This window comes from Podarcis erhardii, assembly GCF_964252035.2.
Source record: "Podarcis erhardii genome assembly, chromosome: 6".
In the NCBI taxonomy this organism is placed as follows: Eukaryota; Metazoa; Chordata; class Lepidosauria; order Squamata; family Lacertidae; genus Podarcis; species Podarcis erhardii.
In genome coordinates, this window is record NC_138510.1 from 39837803 (window position 1) to 39863218 (window position 25416).

Genomic DNA, 25416 nt, shown 5'->3' on the forward strand with positions numbered 1-25416 from the left:
AGAACTGTCATAAGTGGAAAGGCCCATTGAAACAGCCCAGAATTCAATGAACTGCACTCATTATGGGTGAAAAACACCTGATGTGACGTTTTGGAAAAATACTACAAATCTGTGAAGAAACTCAGGGGAATGTTCTCAAACATTCTTGATCTTTTTTACTGGCAGATTTGGCTATTTCATCTTTATCCCATCTCAGAGCTAGACTCATTATGAACATGAAAACTTTGTGACGGCAGCAACAGCCTGGGGATCAATACCAGTGGCAGCTTATTTCTTCCAGAGATGGCCTGCATTTATGAGGAACAAACATTCCTCTCCAGTCAATGAAGTCTGAAAACCTTTCTCAGTAAACAGTGGGTAGCAATTAAATGTGAAAGGTCAATTATCATCCTTCCCTAAAACTTGCCTGTGCAAACGCCTTTCCTAAAATCTGCTTGTTTTTCTGAAAACAGATTGATTTTTCCCTCAGCAAAAACATGTAATAATTTCTCAAGGAGAATTTACAATAAGCCTGAGTTGCAACTCTACAAACACGACAGCAATTACAAGATAATTCCCTGGCTTTTCCACACTACCTGTGGGTTGATAACAGCAGCCAGACAGCTGGATCTTTTAAAATAAACTAGTATGGGTAAGAATCTTAGCAAGAGCTGAGGTTTCCAAGCAGATATTGACCTAAGATCCCATAGAAACGAAATATCTACCTGGGCTTATTGCCTGACTGATGTGTCCATGGGAATAAATGGCCATTCATTGAAGGGGAGAGGTAGGTAATGCAATTCTAACTGATTTAAGCAGGATTAGTCAAACTGGTGCCCACCAGCGAACATGGTGTCAGCATCAGCCAGCATTGACTTAGGGTCAAGGGTGGTAGGGCCAAATGGGTGATAGGGGCCAAATGAAGCCCTTCATGCCTCTCTATCTGGCCCTTGAGACTCTCCCTAGGCTATAATCCCTCCACAGACCACACCTCTTCCTGCTCTCTGCCCTCCTTGAATGGAATGTGTTCTTGAACGGTGAGAATACCTTGTGCTTGTCTTGACAGAAGATGGCAAGAGATGTGTGTGCACTGTGTAGAATACCAGTTCCATACACTTGCCATGCCCACTTATTGTACCTGCCCCCATTGTTGTTGTTTTTAATGATCTGACATTTTCCTAGGTAGTCTAGAAGCTTTCATAGTTATAAACAAACCTTATCTTTCTTATTTAGCTATGTTTCAGAACTGTATTAGACTATAATAAAATTTATGTTTGAAAATACCTAAAAACCACCAATCACAGGGTGAAGTTTTTATTGTCCTAAACAGGAAGGGCATATGGATTAACACCAAAATGGCTTTCAGTGATTCACGGATATGGTCCTCTTGGCTGACCCCTATAACTATAGTGTTTTGCTACTAGACGAGTCTTAAATTAATGGGCCATAGCTGGCTTTGTGTTTTATTTGGGAAACCTGATGTGAGTGGGTGACAATTAATTCTGTGGAGGGCAAACCTACAATTGGCATGTACCAGAGATCATTAACATGTTAGTTGTGTAAGTTAAGAGGCTGTGGGAATGAGGGATCTTATGCACTTACTCATGCCCTGCTCCCTGCTTTTAAGTACAAAAACAGGAAGACTATTAAATTCTTAGGGCAGAAACAGTGCCTTGAATTTATGATGTGGGTGGTATACACCATGGGGTGTTTTTATAATATTGGCTATGTAATGTCAACATGTTCCATGCAAATATCAATGAATGAATATGTGGGGCAGCTCCAGGAGCTGTTTGGTGTGAGTACCAAAGCAGAGGGTGTGTTAGCTGCAGGAAACTGCACTTGACATTTACCAAATCAATGGGATTAATGATGTGGCTGTCAAGGAGATACGTTATGTGATGATGATATCATATTTTTATTTTGCTGGTATGTATGAACTTAAAAGTCAACATGACTTCATGTTTTTGCACAATCTGGGTTTTGTGTGTGTGAAAACTTCCTTGTAGAAGAACTGTGGTCCCATCTCAGACTTCTGAAGACCACCTTACACATCATTTGTTTGAAGTGCTGAATTTCTGAAAAGTAAGATGCTCATGGGCCCAAGCCCTTCTGGTCTGAACACTCTGTTCCTGACACTGAGGATGAAACGGTAAAATCTGCTATGATAAAATGGGCACAAGATGTTGGTCATAACATCATGTTTGTTGACTGGGAACAGTTGTGGACCACCGGTATGAAATTCACGGCATGTAATGCCTTAAGAGAGAATATTATGAAAATGATATATAGGTGGTACATGACCCCAGTCAAACTTGCAAAAATCTACCATTTGCCCGATAATAAATGTTGGAAATGTAAAGAAACTGAAGGGACATTCTTTCACCTTTGGTGGACGTGCCCAAGGATTAAGGCTTTCTGGGAGATGATATATAATGAACTGAAAAAGGTATTTAAGTATACTTTCTTGAAGAAACCAGAGGCCTTTCTCCTGGGTATGGTCGGCCAATTGGTGCCAAAGAAGGATAGAACTTTCTTTATGTACGCTACAGCAGCAGCAAGAATACTCATCGCAAAGCATTGGAAGACACAAGACCTACCCACCTTGGAAGAATGGCAGATGCAAGTAATAGACTATATGGAAATGACTGAGATGACCGGCAGAATTCGAGATCAAGGAGAAGAGCAGGTGGAAGAGGACTGGAAGAAGTTTAAAGTCTACCTACAAAAACACTGTAAAATTTTTGAGTGTTGAGGACATTGAGAAGGAAGAGAAGGGGTTCTAGTGACTAAGTTAAATAAGACTACAAAGGGAGGGATTAAGAATGAAAATGAATAAAGAATGATCTTGCTGAACTAATTATTACATAGAATACAAGATCGGGAGGCGGGTGGAAGTAAGGAAAATAAGGTTTTGAAGGGTATAATTGGAAAGTGAGCTTTTTTTAATGCTAAAATTTCCTTTTTTTCTCTCTTTTTTTTTGTCTATGTTCTTTTTTCTTTAGTAATGTTTGTGGATTTTTATGTTGGAATGGAAATTTGCTTTTTTGTTCTATTTTTGTGTAAAACTCAATAAAATATTATATTAAAAAAAATGAACACTCTGTTCCTGTTCCTTAATCCTGAATGTGTGGAGATAGATTGTGATTACCCAACAGTCAGAAAAAGCCACTCTGTGCATGCTCAGATTGTTTTTTTTCTTTAGTATTACTTTGTGCGTTCCAGGACACAGCCCTTACACTGAAACTAAAACTTGATTCTGAACCTTTGCATTAATCAACTCTTGCTTGTATAATACACTGGGATATTTATTAAAACAGGCGGGGAGGGGGAAGTAGCATGAAAATGTCATACAGGTTCTGCTTCCTGAAGTTTACCCTGCATGACATTCCTTTCAGAAATGGACTTGAATGTTATAGAATCATAGCATTCTTACTAAGAGAAAAAAATGCATTCTAATTGTCTCATCATAGGGGCAAAAATTGGGGTAGGGGGGAGTTGCCACAATTTGTCACATGGATAATTAATGTATACTATATTCAAATATTTAAAAATGATCCATTTGCTGTTATTGAAAATAAGCCAACATTGTTGAGCCATAAAGAAACCAGAAAGCAAGGTTTTGAGAAAACTCTGCTTTCAAAGTATCAGCCAATGCAGGAATCTGGTTTCTTGCATTGGCAGAGATTTGGAGTAGATGATGTTTTAAGGTCCTTTCCATGATTCTAAGCAAACAAGCAAAACCAAAACTGTTAAGGTGGCTTTAAAATTGCTTAGTAAGAAACTGTCCAAAATAATGCAAAAAGTGGAAATATACTGCCTGCCTGCAGTATATTCAGCCATCTGGGTCAGAGACAAGGAGTGCAAATTATGTGGCAGCTGTCTAACTTTCACTGTCGCAGCAAACTAGTGCAAGGACTAATGGTTTTAGGAAATGCATTGAGGATAAAGGTTTAACTATCACCACAGATAGTCAGTGAATTAGTGTGGTGTTAACCTAAATGGAAGGTGTGAGTCATAGGACAAGGAGCTGACTAACATGGCTTTCATATATTTCAGTTCAGTGATTTTGTGATTGTAATCCTATGTCACCTACTTGAAAAGTACATTCAATAATAATGAGAATTTTACTGGTTAGGTAAAACCCTGTTCAGTTGATCTCCATGCATACAAAATATGTGTGAAGAAGAGAGCAATAGGACCATGGTGCAGATTCTGCCTGTGACATTATGCAAGGAACTAGTCCCAACCCCTGGACATTTGCACCCAAGTGCAGATAGTCCTATGGAATCCTTTATGCATAGTGTCAGGGAACTGCCATCGGAGAGACAGGTGGTGGACAGGCTACAGGAGAATAGGAGAGAATCTGCAGTAGAAGAGGGAACCAGCAGGGGGAGTGCAGGAGTCACAGCGGAGGGGAGGCTCTGGGATGCTTCCAGTGAGAGTAGTGGAGAGGTAACGGGACCCCCGTTGGGAACGCCCACCCTTCGCCGGAAACTGTCACGCAGAGAGTCTCGAAAGCGCATGTCTGTCAAAGAGCTTTTATGTTGGCATAAATTCCGTAGACGCCCACTGTCAGATTCTACCAGCGACTGACGGAGTCATGTTTTGGGGGCTCCGTTAGTGCATCGGTTTGGATGACCAGCCAAACCCCAGAGGGATCAAGCTTTTACGCACAAGCAGCTCACTATCCCATCACAGCAATCTGACAGTGTTTGAAAGCAGCTTGTGCAAGCAGAAGGCATCATGAGCGAACCATCCGGAACCGGAGGAGCAGGAGCGGGAGCTGGCGCAGATCCAAGCCTGGAACAAAGGTACAGGGCGTTGGAGGTCCAGCTGGCACTGCAAACGGCGAGGCTCGAGGAGAGGAGGGCTCAAGATGCAGATAAGGGGAAGACCACCCCACTTGCCAGACGGGTGCCTGGACTGGTGCAGAAATTTGGGGGGGATCCCCGGAACTATCAAGCCTTTAGGACAGAGATGCAATATGCTCTCAATCTACTGTTTGATGACTTCCCCGACGAGAACTCTAGAGTGGCGTACGTGATTGGCCATCTAGAGGGAGGGGCGAGGGACTGGGTTCGGCCCCTGATGGCAGCCAATAATGAAATCTTAAAGGACACAATGAAGTTTTTCCGCGCCATGGACTTGATGTTTTCCAGCGAGATCGAGCAGGGAGTGGTGCGCAGGCAGTTAATGGCGTGTAAACAGGGGAGCCGATCTGTACGTGAGTACTGGACTGAGTTCACCATGCTGATTCATAGACTTGGGTGGGACCTTGCTAGTGAACCTATTCAAATGCTGTTTGAAGAAGGTCTCTCTCCGGCAGTGAAAGATGAACTTTCCCGGGCGCCTAGGGCGGAGTCTATGGATCAGCTGACTAAATCAGCGCTGTCCATTGGAGCACGCCAGGAAGCTAGAGCTATGGAAAAGCGGGAAGGAAAGGGGGAACGTTGGAAGGACTTCCGCATTCCAGAGATTCCGGAGCAGCCTTTCCCGCCAGCAGAGCCGATGGAACTTGGAACAGCGTGCGCGCGCGCAGTTTCAAACACCAGTGAAGGGCGGAAGAAGGAGGGAAAGAGCGGCAAGAGATGCTATCTCTGCCAACAGCCAGGTCACTTTGCCAGAGTCTGTCCGCAAAGGAAGGAATGGCAAGGGATGGCGGGAACTGTTGGGGGGAAGGAGGAAGAAGAAATCACGGAGCCAGTAAAAGCCAACGCCTGGTTGCCAACATCAGGGCACAGCAGCCAGGCCAGGGAGTAATGAATGTGCCCACGCCGGAACCTCCAAGACCAGCGCTTGTGATAGAGGTGTTGCTGGAACTGGCAAACGGACACCCACTGAAGATAAAGGCGCTATTGGATTCAGGTAGCTCATGTAATTTCATGAGCAAAGAGTTTGCAGCTGCACACCAAATACAGACTATCCCATTGAGTAAGCCTTTGCAGGTTACCACGATTGATGGGAGGGAGCTGTTGGGAGGAGAAGTGAGCCAACAGACTGTACCAATGATAATGAGGGTGGCACGACACACCGAACTGATAGCGTTTAACGTAGCCACCTTGGGAGGAGCTCCTATTATCTTGGGTATGAGCTGGCTGGCGCTACACGATCCGCTAGTAGGCTGGCATCAGAGAGTGGTTTCCTTTGGATCAGCACATTGCCTAGAACACTGCAAGGAGGGAGAGGCTCAGGCAGGCGCCAGGGGCACTCTAGCAGGGATGGAAGTGATGGACAAAGGGAGGGTGCCACCACAATACGCTGACTTGCTTGACGTATTCAGCGAAAAAGAAGCAGATAAACTGCCCCCGCACAGACCCTTTGATTGTCAAATTACCTTACTCCCAGGAGCACAATTGCCAGTGGGCAAGCTGTATGCAATGTCAGACAGTGAGATGCAGGAGTTAAGGGAGTTCATTGACAAGAATCTCAAGCGAGGTTTCATCAGAGAGTCACGAGCAGTGGGGGGCAGCCCAGTGTTCTTTGTGGACAAAAAAAACACGGGCAAGCCCAGGCTTGTATGTGATTTCAGGGCCCTAAATGCAGTGTCAGAACCAGTGACTTTCCCTATGCCCAGAATTGATGACATTCTAACACGGGTGAGAAAAGGGAAAATTTTTACCAAGCTGGACCTTAGGGGGGCATATAACTTGATACGTGTGAGAAAGGGGGATGAGTGGAAGACCACTATGTTCACCCCCTTGGGGGCCTTTGAGTACACCGTTATGCCTTTCGGATTACAAGGGGGCTCCGCCTGTTTTCAATCATTCATGAATCACGTCCTGGGGCCACTGCTCTACAAGAACTGCGTAGCGTTCTTAGATGACGTTCTGGTGTACTCAGACAATGAGGAGCAGCATGTGCGAGATGTAAGAGAGGTACTGAGCAAGCTGCGAGAAAACCGGCTGTGGGTGAAACTGGAGAAGTGTCAGTTTCATACCAAGGAGGTGGAATTCCTGGGGTACCGGTTGTCTGACAAGGGATTGGCCATGGATCCCAGCAAGGTTCAAGCGGTACTGGAATGGAAAACACCAAAGACCAAGAAGGACGTGCAAAGGTTCCTGGGCTTCGGAAACTTCTATAGGAAGTTCATCAAAAACTTTGCCCATTTAACAGCGCCCATCACGGATTGTCTTAGTAGCAAAAAGAAATTTGTTTGGACGGGAGAAGCGCAACAAGCGTTCGAACGCTTAAAGCAGGCGTTTGCGTCAGAAGAGCAACTCTTGCACGTGGATCTACAACAACCAATGAGAGTGGAGACTGACGCGTCAGACCGAGCGGTGGGGGCCGTTCTTCTCCAGCCGGGAAAAGATACGTCTGAATGGAGACCGTGTGCATTCTTCTCGCGGAAGTTGAACAAATCAGAGAGGAACTACACAGTGTACGACCGAGAACTGCTCGCCATTCATGAAGCATTCCGGAAATGGCGGCACTTGCTGATTGGGGCGCAGCACAAGGTTCAAGTCCGAACTGACCACAAAAATCTGGAATACTGGAGAACAGCCCGAGTGCTGAACCAGAGACAAGTGGGATGGGCCCAGGAGTTCTCCAAATTCCACTTTGAGATTCGTTACGTGCCCGGCTCCGAGAACGTGAGGGCGGACGCTCTTTCCAGGAAACCTGAGTACTTAGAGGGGGAGGGAGCGCCTGAGGCAAGGCATGTAATCCCTGAAGACCGCTGGGTGTGTGGGGCGGCATTGGTGGGGCAGAGGGAACTGATAGAGGGTACGGAGAACGATGAATACGCCCAAGAGAAACTCAGAGAGCTCCGGAGGACAGAGGAGAACACAGGGGGGTTCGAAGAAAAGAACGGGGCGTTGTATTACAAAGGGGCACTGTACATACCCGACGGGGAACTGAGGGGCAGAGTACTCAAGCAGTTGCATGACAGCCCCACAGCGGGACATTTTGGACAGCACAAAACCATGTGGTTGGTTACCAGGGAGTTTTGGTGGCCCAAGGTGAGGGAGGACGTACGGGAATATGTCAGGGGTTGCGACAGGTGCCAGCGAGCGAAAGGAGAGAGGGTGGCGCCAGCGGGGCTATTACAACCCTTACCCACGCCCGAAAGGCCCTGGGAGGCAGTATCCATAGATTTTATGACGGACCTGCCAAAATCCAAAGGCAAAACAGCTGTCATGGTGGTGGTAGATCAATTAACCAAGATGTGTCATTTTATAGCTTGTTCACATGCAGTCACAGCGGAGGAAACCGCCAAGTTGTTTGTAGAACATATTTTCAAGTTGCATGGCGCCCCCTTGAGGGTGGTCAGCGACAGAGGGAAACAATTTACTTCCAGGTTCTGGAGGAAACTTATGAGCTTACTGCACGTAGAACTCAATTTCTCAACTGCCCGGCACCCAGAAACCAATGGGCAAGCGGAAAGGGCAAATGGGGTTTTACAACAATACCTGAGGTGTTATGTAAAAGACAGAGAAAATGATTGGGTGGATAAGTTACCTCTAGCAGAATTTGCCTACAACAACGCGGAGAACGTGTCCACAGGGATGAGTCCCTTCCTGGCAAATTATGGGTGTCACCCCCGGGCATTCCCAGGAGAGGGAGGGGAGAGGTGGAGCGTGCCGGCGGCGGAATATTTTTTTGAAGAGATGGAGGCGATCCACCGTCAGCTTCAACTTAACTTAGAGAAAGCCAAGGAAGAATATAAGAAGCAAGCAGACAGAAATAGGAGGGAAGGTGAAACTATAAGGGTGGGGGACCGGGTGTGGTTGTCCACCCAAGGGCTACCGTTCAAGGGCGGGAGTAAGAAATTGAGGCCCAAAAGATTGGGACCCTTTGAGGTCATACAGCAGGTCAACCCAGTGGCATTCAAACTCAGGCTGCCCAGTCACATGAAATTACACCCAGTATTTCACAGGTCATTACTGTCGCCGTACCGAGAGGGACGCGAGTGGGGGGAGCGTGAGAGAGAGGCCACCCAAACGCCCGTGATAGAAGAGAGAGAGCGCGACATGAACGTGGCAGGAATCATTGATTCCAGGTGGAAGAGGAATCAGGTGGAATATCTGGTAGAATGGGAGGGGGAAGCAGAGTCGGAAAACACTTGGGTACCAGCAGAGGTAGTCAATGACGAGGTTTTAATAGAAACATTTCATCAGCGTTTCCCAAGAAAACCGCAACCCGTGGCTCGATTTAGAAGGGAACACTTTGGGACCACCGATGAGGAAGGAGAGTTTGAAGGGTTCCCAGAGTCAGGGGTGGGTGAAGAAGCCGACTCCGACGAAGAAGAGGAAGACGGGGAGAGAGACGGTACGCCGTGGCTGGAAGTGTTAGAATCCTCGGACGACGAGGAGAGTTCCTTCAGGGGCTTTCCGCCCTCACCGCCAGTGGGAGAGGAGGCGGGAGGGGGTGAAGGGGGCCCTGGGGGGGAGGTGGATGTCAGGGAACTGCCATCGGAGAGACAGGTGGTGGACAGGCTACAGGAGAATAGGAGAGAATCTGCAGTAGAAGAGGGAACCAGCAGGGGGAGTGCAGGAGTCACAGCGGAGGGGAGGCTCTGGGATGCTTCCAGTGAGAGTAGTGGAGAGGTAACGGGACCCCCGTTGGGAACGCCCACCCTTCGCCGGAAACTGTCACGCAGAGAGTCTCGAAAGCGCATGTCTGTCAAAGAGCTTTTATGTTGGCATAAATTCCGTAGACGCCCACTGTCAGATTCTACCAGCGACTGACGGAGTCATGTTTTGGGGGCTCCGTTAGTGCATCGGTTTGGATGACCAGCCAAACCCCAGAGGGATCAAGCTTTTACGCACAAGCAGCTCACTATCCCATCACACATAGCTTCTACACAGTGCTATTTTTATCGAAAAAGAGGTGCCAGAACTCACCATGAACTGATTGTTCTCTTATAATCTGGCAACCTAAAAGCAACACGACAGACTAATAATTTGATTACAACACTTTATATAGCTACTAAATCGTACCTTCATTCAGAGTCAAGTGGCATACAATATATACAAGGTAACACCAACTAATGTGACCCTTCAGAGAATTTCCCAAAGTAGGGAATTTGTTCAATGGTGTAACAAACAGAGAATGATTCAAGCTTGAGGCAACATGCCTTCCAAAATAAGTATAAAGTCCCAACCACAGCACGGATTTGCCTGGTTATATTCACAACTTATTCATATATTTAGCAGTGAACACGCTGAAAGAAGTTGGTGCTCCACAGGTTGGGAATTTATACTTATTTTGGTGTTACCTTGTATATACTGTATGCCACTTGACTCTGAATGAAGATACAATTTAGTAGCTATAATAAAGTGTTGTAATCAAATTATTAGTCTGTTGCTTTTAGATTGCCAGATTTTTCTGTTTGCAACATGGGGGATCTTTGCTGTTCTCTTATAATGGCAGTGGCACCCACCTGAGAGGTACCGGAACTGAGTTCCAGCGAGTTCCAGCTGAAAAAAGCCCTGCTTCTATGCATGGAATACAACTGAACAACTTAAATATATGTTAGATCAGGGGTTGGCAACGTTTTTTGAGGCTGGGCCAATCCACTCCCCCGTAGACCTCTCGTGGGCCGGAGCATACATGACTGTGCGCACCCGCTCATGCACACATGCTATTTCTGGCGCTCTTCCAACCCGGAAGTCAGTCCCCGCAGTAAGAAAAGAAATAGCGCCACGGGGGGGCACAAAATCCCCATGCTGATCCATGGAACAGCTGTGGGCTGGTTCCAGGAAGCTCATGGGCCGGAACCGACCCATGGGCCTTAGGTTGCCGACCTCTGTGTTAGATCTATCCCCCCTGCAACTCTCTTTTAGTGAATGACTAAAATAGGGGTAAGGAAAGTAGATGAAGTAATGCAGTGGAGTACTTATGTTTAGGGATGAGACAGAGGCTTATTTATTTCAGCACAAGCCCCCAGTGGAAGATCAGCTCAATGTCCCAGTAATCAAACATCCTGAACATTTCAAGAATATTTTGCTTCTGATCCACATCAATTTCCTTCATTATACAGAGACCTAGAGTCATCATTGTCATATCTGATGAGCTTGAGGCTTAATTGTAGCAATTTTCCCTCTTCTCTTACCTTAATAAAATAATGAAGCATGATTCTTCTTTCAAAAACTGGGATAAGACCTGACATTTTTTTAACACACTTGACAAGGATTTGAAATGTGTGCATCTTAAACCCATCTTGAAGACACTAGCTTCACTTTTTATTTTTTAATTATCTTTCACTCTGTCCTCCTTAATTTGGGATATTTATACCTGTCACTGAGCTGTGCCAGCTAAAAGAAAAAGGGAGTATAAATCATTCTTTCTCTCTCTCTCTCTCTCTATATATATATAAACTGAAACAAAATATTATAACAACAGATGTTTCCCCTGCAGTGATAGTTTCCGGTCCTAAGCTAAAAATAAAAGCTATTATGCCAGTAAATGAATATAAATTAAAAAATAATCTACTAAGGAATTTCCTTGCTTATCATGTTTCCATAAAATAAGTGAGTTTATCTTCATGGTTATAACCGTATATCCATGATAATGATGTTTTCTCAGTTGCAGGAATGTGTATTCTAATTTTCATTAGAGAGTCTCTATGAAAATTAATTTCTAGGTTGAAAAATATAGGATGGCCTACTAAGCATGGGGAATTCTGTTCATACTTTTCAGGTTCATGTAATTATTATTACTATGGTTTACTGTAAATTATTATTACTATGGTTTACTGTTTACTGCAGTGCCCCATGTAATTTTGAATCACATAAATTAAACTTGTGTATCCCACCTCACCCTCACAGTAGAAGATAGTAGATAATCACAGTAGGTACCACTGCAGTGGGAAGGTAAATAGTATTTCCGTACACTGCAGTTTCTGTTGCGGTGTCCCGTTGCACCAGAAGCGGTTTAGTCATGTTGGCCATATGACCTGGAAAACTATCTGCAGACAAATGCCGGCTCCCTCGGCCTAAAAGCAGAGTTGAGTGCCACACCCCATAGTTGAATTCGACTGGACTTAACCATCCAGGGGTCCTTTACCCTTAACAGCAGTAGAAAGATGCTCTTCCAATAAAATCTTTGTTTTTGCATTTGGCCAGAAATGCTAGAATCAGAATCTCTGTGGTAACACAGAAATTGTTGAGACTTGCAGGTGTATTTTCAATTTACTGGGCAGCATCCTGGGGGCGGAGAGCAGGCGGGGGCGTGGCTGGAGTGCATCCCGGGGGTGTGGCGCATCGCCCGCGGGGGCATGGCACCCGGCGCGGTGGGGGGGTGCACAGCGTATGTCCGGGGGGCAGTCACGATGGTACCCCGCTCCTTGGTGGTGCTGGGGATGGTGCACTCCCTGCACGCGTCCCCATTCCTCCGCAAGTGGGCAGCAGTGATGTACCTTTAGCAAAGATCAGAACTACCTCATACCTGTCAACTGCCCCAGAAAAAACGGGACATTTCATTTTTTTTTCTCACAAAAGGACGGTGGTCAAAGTGGCTGCCATGATTTTACATGATTTTGGGCTGCACTTTTTTCAGGCATGGCACCCAAAAGCACACACTTTGGGGTGCTGCCCAAGATTGCTGCCCTGAAAAACCCGTTTTTGGGGGGCAGTGATCTTGTGCAACACCCCAAAACACTCATTTTTGGGTGCTGTGCCAGGAAAAATTTGCTGTGATTTGTGCAGGAGGGTTGATCTGGAAGATAGTGTCCTGGATATGGGGGTGCATTGTATTGGAAGAGCCAAACTAGAAGTTACACAGGTCAGAAACTTTGGCCTTCCAGATGTCACTGGACTACAACTCCCATCATCTCTGATAATTGACTGTGCCAGCTGGGGCTGATGGGAATTGGGAGTCCAGTAATATTAGAAGTTCCCCACCTGTCTTGCACTTAACATGCGGTTGCTACCAAAAATGGCTGCTTGTCTAGATTCCCCCTCCCTTTCCCTGTCTAACAGAACCCATCTGTGCCTAGATGGTTACAATGCTGTAGTTTGCTCTGATGCTGCTCTCCAACATTAGCTGCTACTTATTGGGTAGGGGGAGTGCCACACTGAATGTCAATGTAATATATGAAGCCTGCTAACATAAAATGATGGCATGGGAGAATAAAGTGTGGAACAGAAGATGGACCACATAGGTGGGAGGAAAGACATATGCAATATAAGCTCTTCTGGTTCTACCTCTGACTTCTGTGCATTCAGCAGAACCTCTGCATAGCACCTATGTGCACGTAAGCTTTATGCATCTAGACTCTCTGCATAGTCAAGGACCCTGTTTTTTCCAGGGTTCTGGTCATGTGTACAAGCCCATATACATGCAAGATGAATGCATGAAGGTTCACATCAGAGTTTCTACTGCATTGATAGAGGTCAGAGCATAGGGCTGAAGCTTAGTGGTCCAGCATATACTCTAGTTACATGTAGGTAGCCATGTTGGTCTGCCATAGTCAAAACAAAATAAAAAAATTCCTCCCAGTAGTACCTTAGAGACCAACTAAGTTTGTTATTGGTATGAGCTTTTGTGTGCATGCACACTTCTTCAGCATATACTCTGCATGCAGAAAGTTCCTGGTTGAACTCCTAGCATCTCGGGTGAAAATAAATATAGCAGGAGATCTCAAAGACCTCTCTGTGAGGCAGACTTTGGGCAGCTAATGCCAGTAATAGGAGGCAATACTGGGCTAATTGTGCCAATGTATAAGGCAGCTTCATATGTGAACCCACTTCCTCTCTAGTTTGTGGCTTTGTTGTGTGGAAGAATCCTATGGAACTTGTGGCTTTGTTGTGTGGAAGAATCCTATGGAACTTAAAACAAGTATGAGTTAATGTTAACACTTGTATGTGTGAAGTAATTAAAAGAAGGGCAAGCAAAATGTTTTTAGTGTAATTTATCTCATTTAATTTAGAGAAATCCAGTGACATGAAGCTTCTTGTTACTTGCAGTGACACCCAAATAAAATAAGGACTAATTTCACTGGTTTTGAAAATCATGCTTGCTTACATTTCAGAATGTTTCCAGCTACAGGCAATGTCCCCTCCTGGGTTAACTTGATGTTAATTCACATTAAGTTATTCATTTTTTTCCTTCACTCTACCATTGCTTATTTTGTAGTACTAGGAGCCAGAACTGGATTATTGTGTGGTTTTCCCCAAGTTCCCTCCAATGATTTGTGATCTGTTTGCAGTTTTTAAAATTCTGACATGCACCATGTTGCTGTTATAACACATGAAATGTGCATTTACATTCTCTGCTTATGTAGTGTTCATGTTAGATTACCTTCAAAAAAAGCTTTCTGTGACATTTTTGCACAGTTTTAAATTCTGGGAATGTCCTGTCCACAGTGATAGAAAGCAGTTTCCAGGAAAGAGTTAAACTGATGTAATATTGTAGGGCGGAAGTTTAACAAATGTGAGAACTATATAAAGCTATGAGATCAGAGGTTTGGAAACATCTTTTAGAAGGGAATCCTATCGAACTCAGTACTGACCTCACTTTTACTCATAGGCACTGCTTAACAGTTCACCGTTGGAAATAATGTTACAGTGGAGTTTTAAAGTACTGAAGGAGAGGCATTTATTCTGGACAGTGTTCTGTGCTTTGAGCCTGCTGGGTGAGTATTCGGTATGGGGGGGTGGACCCTTACAACTGCTGTGTTACTTGCAGACAGAAAATGAAGAATGAATCTTGTTCTGCCTGTGCCATAGTTATTGAATACTGATGGAAGTTTATCTCTTGTAATATCTGCTAGATGGCTAGATGCTAATAACATTAGAAGCAAACTGGTAAACAGAATGCATAGCATGTAAAGGAATAGTGCACACAACTAAAATACTCTAATTAGTGGCATATAGAATTTTTGCAGGTTTTCTAGTTGTATAGTTGCCCATGTGCAGAAGTGGCATACAGAAGGATATCAGATGCACACATTTTATTCATGGTTTTGCAAGTCTCCATACTAGATATCTCCAGTGATTATTAGCAAGGCTTCAGTATCCCAGGAACTAACATACATTATTTTTATTAAACATAAAATCCCAGACTGTGTAGCTGAGCACGTCTGTTTGTAGCCTGCTAGCCTATAGTGGTTGGCACAGCTGACTACTTTTGGTAATTACTGTTACTATTTTTGAATGCTTATGCATTTTGTTTGTACAACTTAAAAAAGTAATGATTAGGGAATGTTATGTTGCTATTTTCTAAGTTGAAAGTACTGCACAGTGTATGTATAGCACAATTGTGTATTTTGCACACTTTGCAGCCAGACTACTTTAATTTCTCTTTATCCACTAGACCATAAGACCCTCCTTAGACAAGTCACTGGTCTGTATTCCTGTCTTTTTAATGTTTATTGCACTTTTTAGTACTCCCCAAAGGATCATGCTTATCCTGCTCTGAAGCTGGCACAGTCTGTTTATTTATTTTGCAGAGTTTTGTTTTTCCTTCTTACATCTACTGGCCAAGTCACAGTTCATATGGGAGTTGTATTTGCTGCCCATGTACATCAAGTGAGCAGGAGAGATGTGTGTCTGTAGCTGGTCACAGCATGTTTCAGGGACATCACTTTGGTGGATATGCAATTAATTGCCCTCGTGTTTTAAACCACTCAGGTTTAAAATTCAAAGATTTTGAAAGGAAAAAGCAAAGTAAGGCCTAATTTGTGTGGCTGCAATTGACTTTGTAAACAAATAAATATAATATAGTCTTCTTTTTCAGTGTCGTGTGTGAAAATTGTCTTGTAGCTGGCTTTTTAACATCCAGATATAGGTTTTTTTAAAAATACATGCGGAATTGCTACTGCTGCAGTATCTGCAAGTTCAGTGTTGAACTTTATTAAACCCTTTTGAAATTTTATCTAATTTTATCTAGTAATTGAAAAAGCAATATGATACTCTATTCCCTTTAAAAAGTAGGCTTCACTCCACACAATTACTTGATCCAGCTAGGGAGAAAATCATGTAAGCACATTTACCAATGAAATCCAGTGTTGAATAAAGATAGGAATCGGCATGCATCTGTCTATTGTGACTCTCATTCATACTACATTGAAAGGCTTCTAATGTGAATGAGAAGATGCATCTAGGTCCATTAGTTATGTACAACTAGAGCTGGATTTCCATCGCAATTAGAGATGCTTTCCAACACATGAATTAGCATTTTGAAGATGCACATAGAGTTCTGTTTTTGGCTCCTGTCTACACTTGGCAAATATTTTCAAGGTAATTTTACGCCTGTGTGTCTTGGCTTCGTCTTCTGCAATAATACTTTATCTTCTTGGGCATATTGCCTAGAAATGTATGCATGAAAAGCATTATGTCATAGTTAAAGCAGTGGTGGAATGCAGGCATACGAAGCTTGCTTAGCTGCCTAGATATATCCTCATCAGTGAGCTTGCATTTTCTATTAGGGAAACATGGTTTTTGTTTTTGTTTTGGTAAGTAAAGCTAGTAGTCACCATACCTTGGGCTGTGAACGTGCTGGATTTCCCTCTCTAAAGCATGAAAAACAATTGGGTATATATTTTAATTTGTGTTCTATCATAGCATGCAAGTAAATCCCATGCCAAAACCTCCATCCCCTTAGAACTAACTTTCAGAAATATACTAATCAAACTGAATATGGTTCAGAAGACTATCAGCTAAAACCATGCATTTCTCTGAAGATGTAATTGTTTTTATTTTGTATTTTTATGCTGTGAACCTCCCTGAGATCTTCAGACTTAGGGTGGTATACAGATTGATTGATTGATTGATTAATTGATTGATTGATTGAATAAATAAAGTTAGTTAAACACATTAAGAACAAGAGTAATTTACAGACACATTCCAACAGTGACAGTATTGTGAGGTGGCACTTGGTAGTTGAGGAAATGCCCCCCCCCCCCTTGATCCACTGGCTGTGTACACAACATACATTTAAAGCACCCCACCCCCACAAGAATCCTGGTAGTTGCAGTTTGTTAAGAGTGCTGGGAATTGTAGTACTGTGGGAGGAGGTAAACAACACTTAGTTTGCATGTGGATAGTATGCCATTTTCTTGGTACAAAGGTCAACCACTTTTATGTCTATTTCCTGTTCCTAATTTTCAGCATCAGTTGTGTTTTCCCAGGCTACCTTGAGGTATGTGTGGGTAAAAATATTAAGCGCAAAAATGAATTATACACATCCAAATGCACTGTAGACTTGAAATGGTAAAGCTAAGCCAGTCACATTTTTCCAGCACATGTTCTCTGCATGCCCACAGCTCTTAGGTCATACATAACTCCCTTTCACACATTACATGTTTACCACAGCAAACAGAAATATAACCATAGCCTACACGATTGTGAAGCAGCTTTTAGGGTTTTTGTTCTGCATAGATAGTAGTACACTTGATGACATTCAGAGGCATCAAGTGATACATTGATCTGATCCTGCAAGGTTCTGCAAGACATCTATTGTGAGATGCTAGTTTCTCAACTCCCACTGATTTATATGAAAATAAGGTCAGTTTTCCCAATTACCAAAAAGATGGCTTATGTTCTGAGAGCATCTTATTGTAACTTTATTTGTTTATTTATTTAACTTGATTTTCACTGTGATTTCATAGTTCACACACACTGTTAACAAAGTTACACTGTTTTATGTGCACATGTATGAATGCAACAAACATATTTTTATAAACATGCCTATTATATGCTACTAGGGAGCTAGGATTGCCTATAGCCCCCCTCCATGTGTGTATGCTAAGAAACAAATATATGTTTACCACTACATAATGTCTGAAGCAAGAGAAAACTCCTACATGGAAACAACTTCGATATTGCAAAAAGCATGTAACAACAACAATTTATTATTTATAACGCTCATCTGCCTGGGCTTTCCCAGCCACTCCGGGCGGCTTCCAACAAAATATTAAAAATACAATAAAACATCCCTAAACAGGGCTGCCTTCAGATGTCTTCTAAAAGTCAGATAGTTGTTTATTTCCTTGACATCTGATCGGATGGTGTTCCACAGCGTGGGTGCCACTACTGAGAAAACTACTACCATGTCATATGTGGCAATCTCAACCATATCTAAATATGATTTGCAAGTGTGATTTTTATATACAGGAGAAGTAACACAGTGCCCTCCTTATATTTTTGAACTCCAACTCCCATCATCCCTGACTATTAGCCATTCTGCAGGGTATCTAACAACATCTGGAGGGTGCCATGTTGTCTGTCCATGCTATGTAGGAAGCTTTACCCCTTGAAGTGGATCTGACATTCCAGATTTCAGTCCTGATGACCACCATGTTTGTGGTCAATCTGTTTTAAATAAGAATGTTGCAATCACAGCTGATTGTTAATTATGTTATTTAGAAAACTATATCAATATACAAGCCAGCTTCTGCTTTTCATGTCAAGATAATGTTTTTGATGTTGCTTTTGGCCTCATAAAAGATGCTTAAATATTAAATTAACGGTTCAAGAAAAGTTTCCTTTGGCATGAGTAATGGAATATTCAAGTAGCCTGAACCTGACATTCCCTACAAATTAATAATTATACAGTTTGGATGCTAAATTTCATTTTGACATTTACAAATTAATTTTATTTGAAATGTGTACCTATGAGATGGTGTGTTCATTCAGTTAGACTTAAGTGCAGTCTAGAAGAGAATATTCATAATGTGATTAATCATTACAGATTTAAATTCAAATAGTTAATAAACAACTAAAAGACAAATTACCTGAGCTGAAGTGAAATATTCAAGCAATTACATTCAAATTATTTCAGTCAGGCTTCAAAGTTTACAAAGATTATAGAACCCAGATATTCATATAATTTAATCCATTGTCTGAAGAATAAGCTATTGAAATAGCAGGCTAGCAGCCAAGCAAAAATCTCTTTTATCAGTTTTGTCTGAGTGTTGATTAGGTGAGCATGCTTGCAATGATGTAATGGCTTAAGCTGTCATCCTCTCTCCTTCCCACATTCTCTTCGCCCTTTTTTGGCATTGTTCGTGACTGCAAAAACCCACACCCAAATCCTGTCTGGGCCATATGGAATAGGAAAAAGGGTTCAGGAGGGGGAAAGCATAGAATTTTATCGGATATTTCCAGAGGGAAAGGGACTCCACCCTTTGAATTCCTGCCACATGGCAGGAGAGGAGCAAAGCTAGAGATTCATGAGTAATGTAGCTCAGAGCCCCCAAAGGTGGTGCTCATTATAACTGCTGGAAGAATAAAATATAAATACTGATGGAATTCGTAATCCTGGCCTCTCAGTTTCAGTTATTTCCCATTTCATCCAAGATATGAAATTCTGGATCTGAGCATTATTACTGCTAGCATGCTATGGGATCAATATGATATTCTTTTCCACTCTGAGTACTAATAAAAAGGTGCTTACCACTATCTCCCATTTTCATTTTTAATCTCATTCAATCTATCATTATAATATCCAGTTATAATTGGGCAATCAAACAAGTGGACATACCATTTAAAAGAGCTGCGGCTGCTTTTCATGTTGCTTTTTAAAGTTGCAAGTTCACCATCTGGAAGATCTAAGAAGACACATAAAATCATTAAGTGAGACTTAACTGAGCAAAGTGTTACTGAGCGAAGACTTGTGTTCAGCATGTCTCAGAAATTGATTCAAAAGTCTATGGAATCTCTCTCAGAGACATACATGTTTATAATATTACTCATATTTCCCCATGTATCATCAGATACAAGTGTAATACCCAAAAGTATATCCATGCACTAGAGACTGTGAGACAGTAAACCATATTTATTCCCCCCCTTTGTGCATGTATGTAATTTATTTAAAGCAGTATATCATGCAGCTTATTTGCCGTTACAAAACAGTGTACATTTTGAACTTTATGGCATGAAACCTGAAAGTTCATATGAATGCCTTATATCTTCACCATGGATTTAGCATGGCAGTATGCCTTTATCGGTGAATACATTTACACAGATCACATGCTGTTTCATGGGCTCTGGGCAGCAGGGGTGGCCCTACCATTAGCCAGAGCATGACGGTTGCCTCGAACAGCAGATTTTGGATGTCATGAAAAGGCAGCAAGTTGTTAGTTATTTAAATTATTATTATTGCATCTTTACTACCAGGGAGGAAGAAGATGTGCTTGTGGTACTTTTTACCTCAGATGCTAAAACAACTTGAATGGCCTTGGGTACTGTGTATCTTAATTTGGTGGGAAGGGTGCCATTTATTGCCCTGCAACAGGCACCCAATCTTGGGAGCTGGCCCTGCTGGGCAGCTTACACCAATTTCATCACCCATCTTATTTCTCATTACCCCAAAATAACTCATATTATAGATACTGGGTATGGAAGTTTTGAGCGGACCAAAGAGGTAATAATTAAACAACAACAAAAAATGTCGTTTCTCTCCATGAGCACTTGTCCCTCCCTTTCCCTTCAAATTCTGCTCTTTGACAAATGTACGTTATTCAAATTCTCTTAACCTTACTTAGACTCCTTCCTGCCATCTACAGCAGAAACAAAAGTCAGGTATGAGAGGAGGCAGACAACTTTCACTGATGAAAAAGAGAGAGAGAGAGAGAGAGAGAGAGCGCATGAGGAACCCCATTCGAGCTGCTGGAGCAACAGCAGGTGGAGACATCTGTGGTGATAGTTTCCCTTGCTACTTCTTTTCCTCTTCTTCCTGACAGGGCAGTTTCCTAAATGGCTACCATGTAAGGAGAGCTGTTGCCTATATATGTGCCTGGGCTATAATTTTTCTATAACCACAAACAGTGGTGATGGGAACACCTAAGATGTGGTAGACAATTAATAAAGCAACATTTACTTAACAATTGTTAACAGGTTTCTGTGCTTGAATCAGAATAACACATGTGGAAAGCCAACAAGGGTGTGTGTGTGTTTAGGGAGAGAGAGATTCAGCAACCAGCCTGTACATCTTATACTGGTGCGCTGAGTGGGGGAGCAATATCCAAAATACACTGGCCCTGTCTGAACAGTGTGGTAGCAATATGAAGAGGATGAATGACGTTATGAAAAGCTCATTAAGCAGTATTATTCCTTATTTTTAAAATCAACATTGCTAGGCAGAGTGCGTAGTTTAAACAACAGCATGGTTAACAACAGTAGTAATGAAATTTATCATTTCTATAGTGGGGTTATTTTTTTGGTGCTCAACGTTATAATTATCTCAACAATCCTAACAACAGCCCAGTAAGGTAGCCTTTGCAAACTTGGTGCCCTCTGGATATTTGGGGCTACAACTCCCATCATCCTCAGCCAGCATGGCCAACAGCTGATGGGAATTGTAGTCCAAAAACATCTGGAGGGCACCAGGTTTGTGAAGGCTGTTGTAATGTATATCAGTATTATTCAGAAGTCCCATGGTGTACTTGCCGTGAACATTGTGATGGAAGAGTATATTTATGGGTGCATTATAGTCTTTTGGTAAAGTTTGCTCTTTTTATTTAAATCACAACATCAATTAAAGCTGTAATTCTACACCTACTTACCTGGGAATAAGACCTGCAGCACTCAGTGGATCTTACCTCTGAGCAGGCATGTCTAGAATTACCTGTTACATTACACTCTCAGGGAGTATGAAAAATAGTGTGCTCACGATTGATTATACAGAGGAAGCTAAATATACAAACTCCCTTTGTTAGCCTCACAGCTTACACAGTTTCACCCAATAAAGGTTAAGGTCTTTCCATTTGTTTCTGTGGAGACAGATATTTGAGTAGCGTAGGTAATGATGTAGAACTTCCGTTTGACTGTGTGAGGACAAATCATTTTAAAGATGTGTTTATGTTGCTTGGGGACTATTTGATTTGATTTGGGACAAATAGTTCTCAGTTAATTGTCTTTGGAAAGCCAAAGGGGACCAATAATTGGAGCAAATGATATTTTGCTAAAGTTTGCAAAATGCAAATAATATTAAACTTGGCAAAATGTCATTCCTCTCCAACAACTAGTTGATATAAACAAAGGGTTTTGATGCAAACTGTAACATGTAGCTGCTTCAAACACCAGTGGTTTTATGTTTATTGTGTCCACTTGGCTTCAGCAATACAGTGCAAACTCTCAGTGCTAATAAATTCATACAGAGTTTCCAAAACTAATGAAAACAAGCTGTGCATAAAATTGTGACAATTGAGGCAAGTTCCATGCCCATGTGTGCTGTTAAGGATCCTTTGGGCTCTAACGATACAGAACAATTTGAAGTTTCTTAGTGTGAAGTATTTACATGAAGTGTAAAAGTAGGAAAATTTGGGGGTGGTTGTGGCAGGGAAGGAATAAATAAATAAATAAGAAATAATTAGGACCTTGTTTTACAGTATTTGAGGTGGAGAAAATATTTGCCAGAATGTTAAGGTGATTTCTAAAACATCTGGAAAAATTCAGAAGTTTTTGTTTGGGTGGTTGCGGCACTTGGGGAGGCCAAGTGTTAGGAACTATGCCATTGTAATGAAGTAAGACTTTCTGCTAATGTCCATGTAAACAATGGCACACACTCATGAAGGCTTATGAAAGCGGTATATGACGCTGATTACTCTATTTATCCTTTGCCACAAAAATCTTGTCTCCTGTTCTTGATTTGATCTAACTTGCTCTTGGGGAAACAAAATGTAGCAACTATTTTTTTTTTTTTTTGTAATCAGGCTGCAGAATGCATTGTAAGTCCTTTTTCGTGTACAAATCAGGTCTAAGAATTATATTGGTGGAGCGATTTGGATTGCCAGCTAATCAGCTTTGCAAGTTGATTCAAACATCCGCTTTCTACTGTCCTCAAAGTGTGGTGCATAATTAAGGAGTTACTAGTAGAATACAGAGGTTTTCAAATCTTTCCTGTGCAGCATGTTGAACATTGTCTTGAAATCTGAATATTTGCATCTAATGATAGCCAACATGTTTTGCAAATGAAGATAATCCAGTCCGGCCTTACAATGAAACATGGGTGAGAAGTACTGCTTAGTTGGGCTGTTTAGTTCACCCTATACCCTTATATTTAGATAGATCTGCCTGCTCTGTTTATAAGGAGACAAAATATTACTATTAGAGTTTATTTAAAATGCTACCGATTTAAATCTTATCTCTTTTCCTGTAATTCAATTTCCTTCCAGGCACCTTCATCTCATGGAACTAAGTAATCTTTTTTTATTCTTCATTGAGGTTTTAATGCTCATTACTAAAGGGATGGCTTTTAATGGATAAACAATTCTTTTTTAATGAACTTGGGCAATCAGGATAAGCAACTTAAGGATTTCTAAAAGGTTTTACAAACTGTACAGATATAACTATATATCTGTAGCTAAAATTTCAAAGCTTTTAGCAGTAAAGACCCCCTTCCGGGGGTTTTTAAAATTTCTATTACGTTAACCAAAATAGTGGATAAGGCAAGGGCATGAAAGAGATGATGATCAGGTTGGAAAGCAGTTTGTGAACCTTGAGTATTTGGATGGGTTTAATTTATTTATTTATATCCTGCCCGGTGGAACAAGTAGGTCTTAACTGCCCATCTGAATGAATGGAAAGAAGAAGCCTGGTGGATCTACCCAGAAAGGATGTTGCACGATAAAGATGCCACCACATAAAAGGTCCTGTCTCTCATGCCTAACCTCCAAGCAATAGAACAGAGAGAATGGCTTCTGATGTTTATCTCAGTCCTTGAGCAGACTGGGAATGAATGGTTTCATCTCAGTGAGTTTATCTGTATTAAGAGACATTTATCTGATTTATGCTGCAACCCTGAGTCCATTTATCTTTGGGTACATCCCACTGAACTCAATGGGACTCTTTTCTGAATAGACAGTTCTACGTTTAGTGCTGTCAACCCTACTATTAACTTAAAATCAGTTGGTAGAGCATGAGACTCTTAATCTCAGGGTCGTGGGTTCGATTCAATTTAAATTAATTTATTCAGTTGACTCTGTGTAATTTTCCAAGTTGTTGTTTTGGTTTTTTAACATCAGCTTTGGCTTCTATTAAGTAATAAACGAGGAACTCCCTTTACTCACATGGAGTTATGGCTGCTGTGTGCACAGCTGTTCCAGTATTGTTCTTAATGTTGTATGCTGTCATCCTCCTTTGGGATTCAGAGTGGAAGAAAGACTATCCTCCTTATTTCTTGCTGTTAAAGTGTTCTACAATAGCAATGCAAAGGAAACGCCAAAGCAGGGTGGTTTACTTGTGGTTTTCGGGATAACCAGTGGTCAGGGAGAATGGGAGTTTATCTATTTATGCCATCATTCTTATATCCTGCTCTTCAATCCTTAGGAAACACAGAGCGAATTACAATAAAGGCAATTAAATATTTTTGAAACAGTAATAAAAAAAGAAGCCTTTAACATAAAAATCAGGGAATCATTAGAAACAGCAGTAGAGTCTACAGAATCGGCATTTACATCCAAAATGCCTGGATGAAGTTTTTAAATGCACCTAAACATGTTTACTGTGAGGGTCAGCTATATCTTACAGGGGAGAAAGTTCCATAAATGGGACAGCGCCACTGAGAAGGATCTGTCCTATGGCCCCAACCAGCAATCAACTCCTGCTGATTATTATTATTATTATTTAGTAAATTTCTGTGATGCCCTTCATTTGAAGATCATAGAGCAGTTTACAATATAAAAACACAAAAATACATGCCATAATAACTAACATAAACATAATAACAAACACCCCACAGTTTAAAAGGACATAGATTGTTTAATTAGCCGAGGGCCGGGAAGAAGAGGAATGTTTTTGCCTGGCACCTAAAGACATGCAATGAAGGCACCAGGCAATGCTTCCTGGGGAGAGCATTCCACAAGTGGGGAGCCAGCAAAGAAAAGGCGCATTCCCATACTGCCACCCTCCAGGGCTCTCATGGAGGAGACAACTAACTAGGATTCTAATTTGTTCAGAGCTTTATACACAACTACAAGGGCCTTGAATTGGACCTGGTAGTTCACTGGCAACCAGACCAAAGTTTTAAGGATCTGTGTGATAAGAAGATCCCCCATTGCTGCCCAGTGTGACAGTGGTGTATGGTGCTACCTGCAGCTTCTGGGGTGCCTTCCAGTGGGGATGTCAGAAAATTCCAACAGAAACTGGTCAATTGCCATTGTTCTCTTATCTATCCCATGTTTGGAAAGGAAAGCATCCCAGCTAATAAGATAAATATCCACTGTTGTTTTCAGGCCACAAATGGTACATAACACTATGTAATTGATTATCCCCCCCACACACACACACATTTGTATTGTGTTTCCTTTGCATTCTTTATCTTCAATCCATGATGAATGACAGATAGCTAATTGACCCCTACATGTTTCCACCACTTCGAGAAGGAAGCATGCAAGCATCCATAGAAGGCTCATCCTCCTCTCTTAGCAAAGTCAGGAATAGAATGCACAGATCCTTCTTTAGTCACTACATCACAGGCCTCCCTTGTGATTAAAGACCTGCTTCACACAAAATAAACTGTACTTGTGCCATTGGCAAGAGCTATTTTAAA

At 42.1% G+C, this 25416-nt stretch overlaps 1 protein-coding gene and 1 long non-coding RNA gene across 2 annotated transcripts in view; one reads left to right on the forward strand and one right to left on the reverse strand.

Annotated features, from left to right (window-relative positions):
* LOC309343496 overlaps nt 1–24059 on the reverse strand; it is a 47919-nt gene extending 23860 nt beyond the window's left edge. Inside the window, exons 1-2 of the long non-coding RNA XR_014157312.1 lie at nt 23936–24059; nt 19408–19474 (exon numbers count right to left, since the gene is read on the reverse strand). This is a non-coding gene — a long non-coding RNA (uncharacterized lncRNA). The remainder of the gene's footprint in view (nt 1–19407; nt 19475–23935) is intronic.
* CD34 (CD34 molecule) overlaps nt 14379–25416 on the forward strand; it is a 39659-nt gene continuing 28621 nt past the window's right edge. The window contains exon 1 of the mRNA XM_081865021.1: nt 14379–14557. Coding sequence (XP_081721147.1) covers nt 14482–14557 — 76 coding nt within the window. The 5' untranslated portion in view covers nt 14379–14481. The remainder of the gene's footprint in view (nt 14558–25416) is intronic.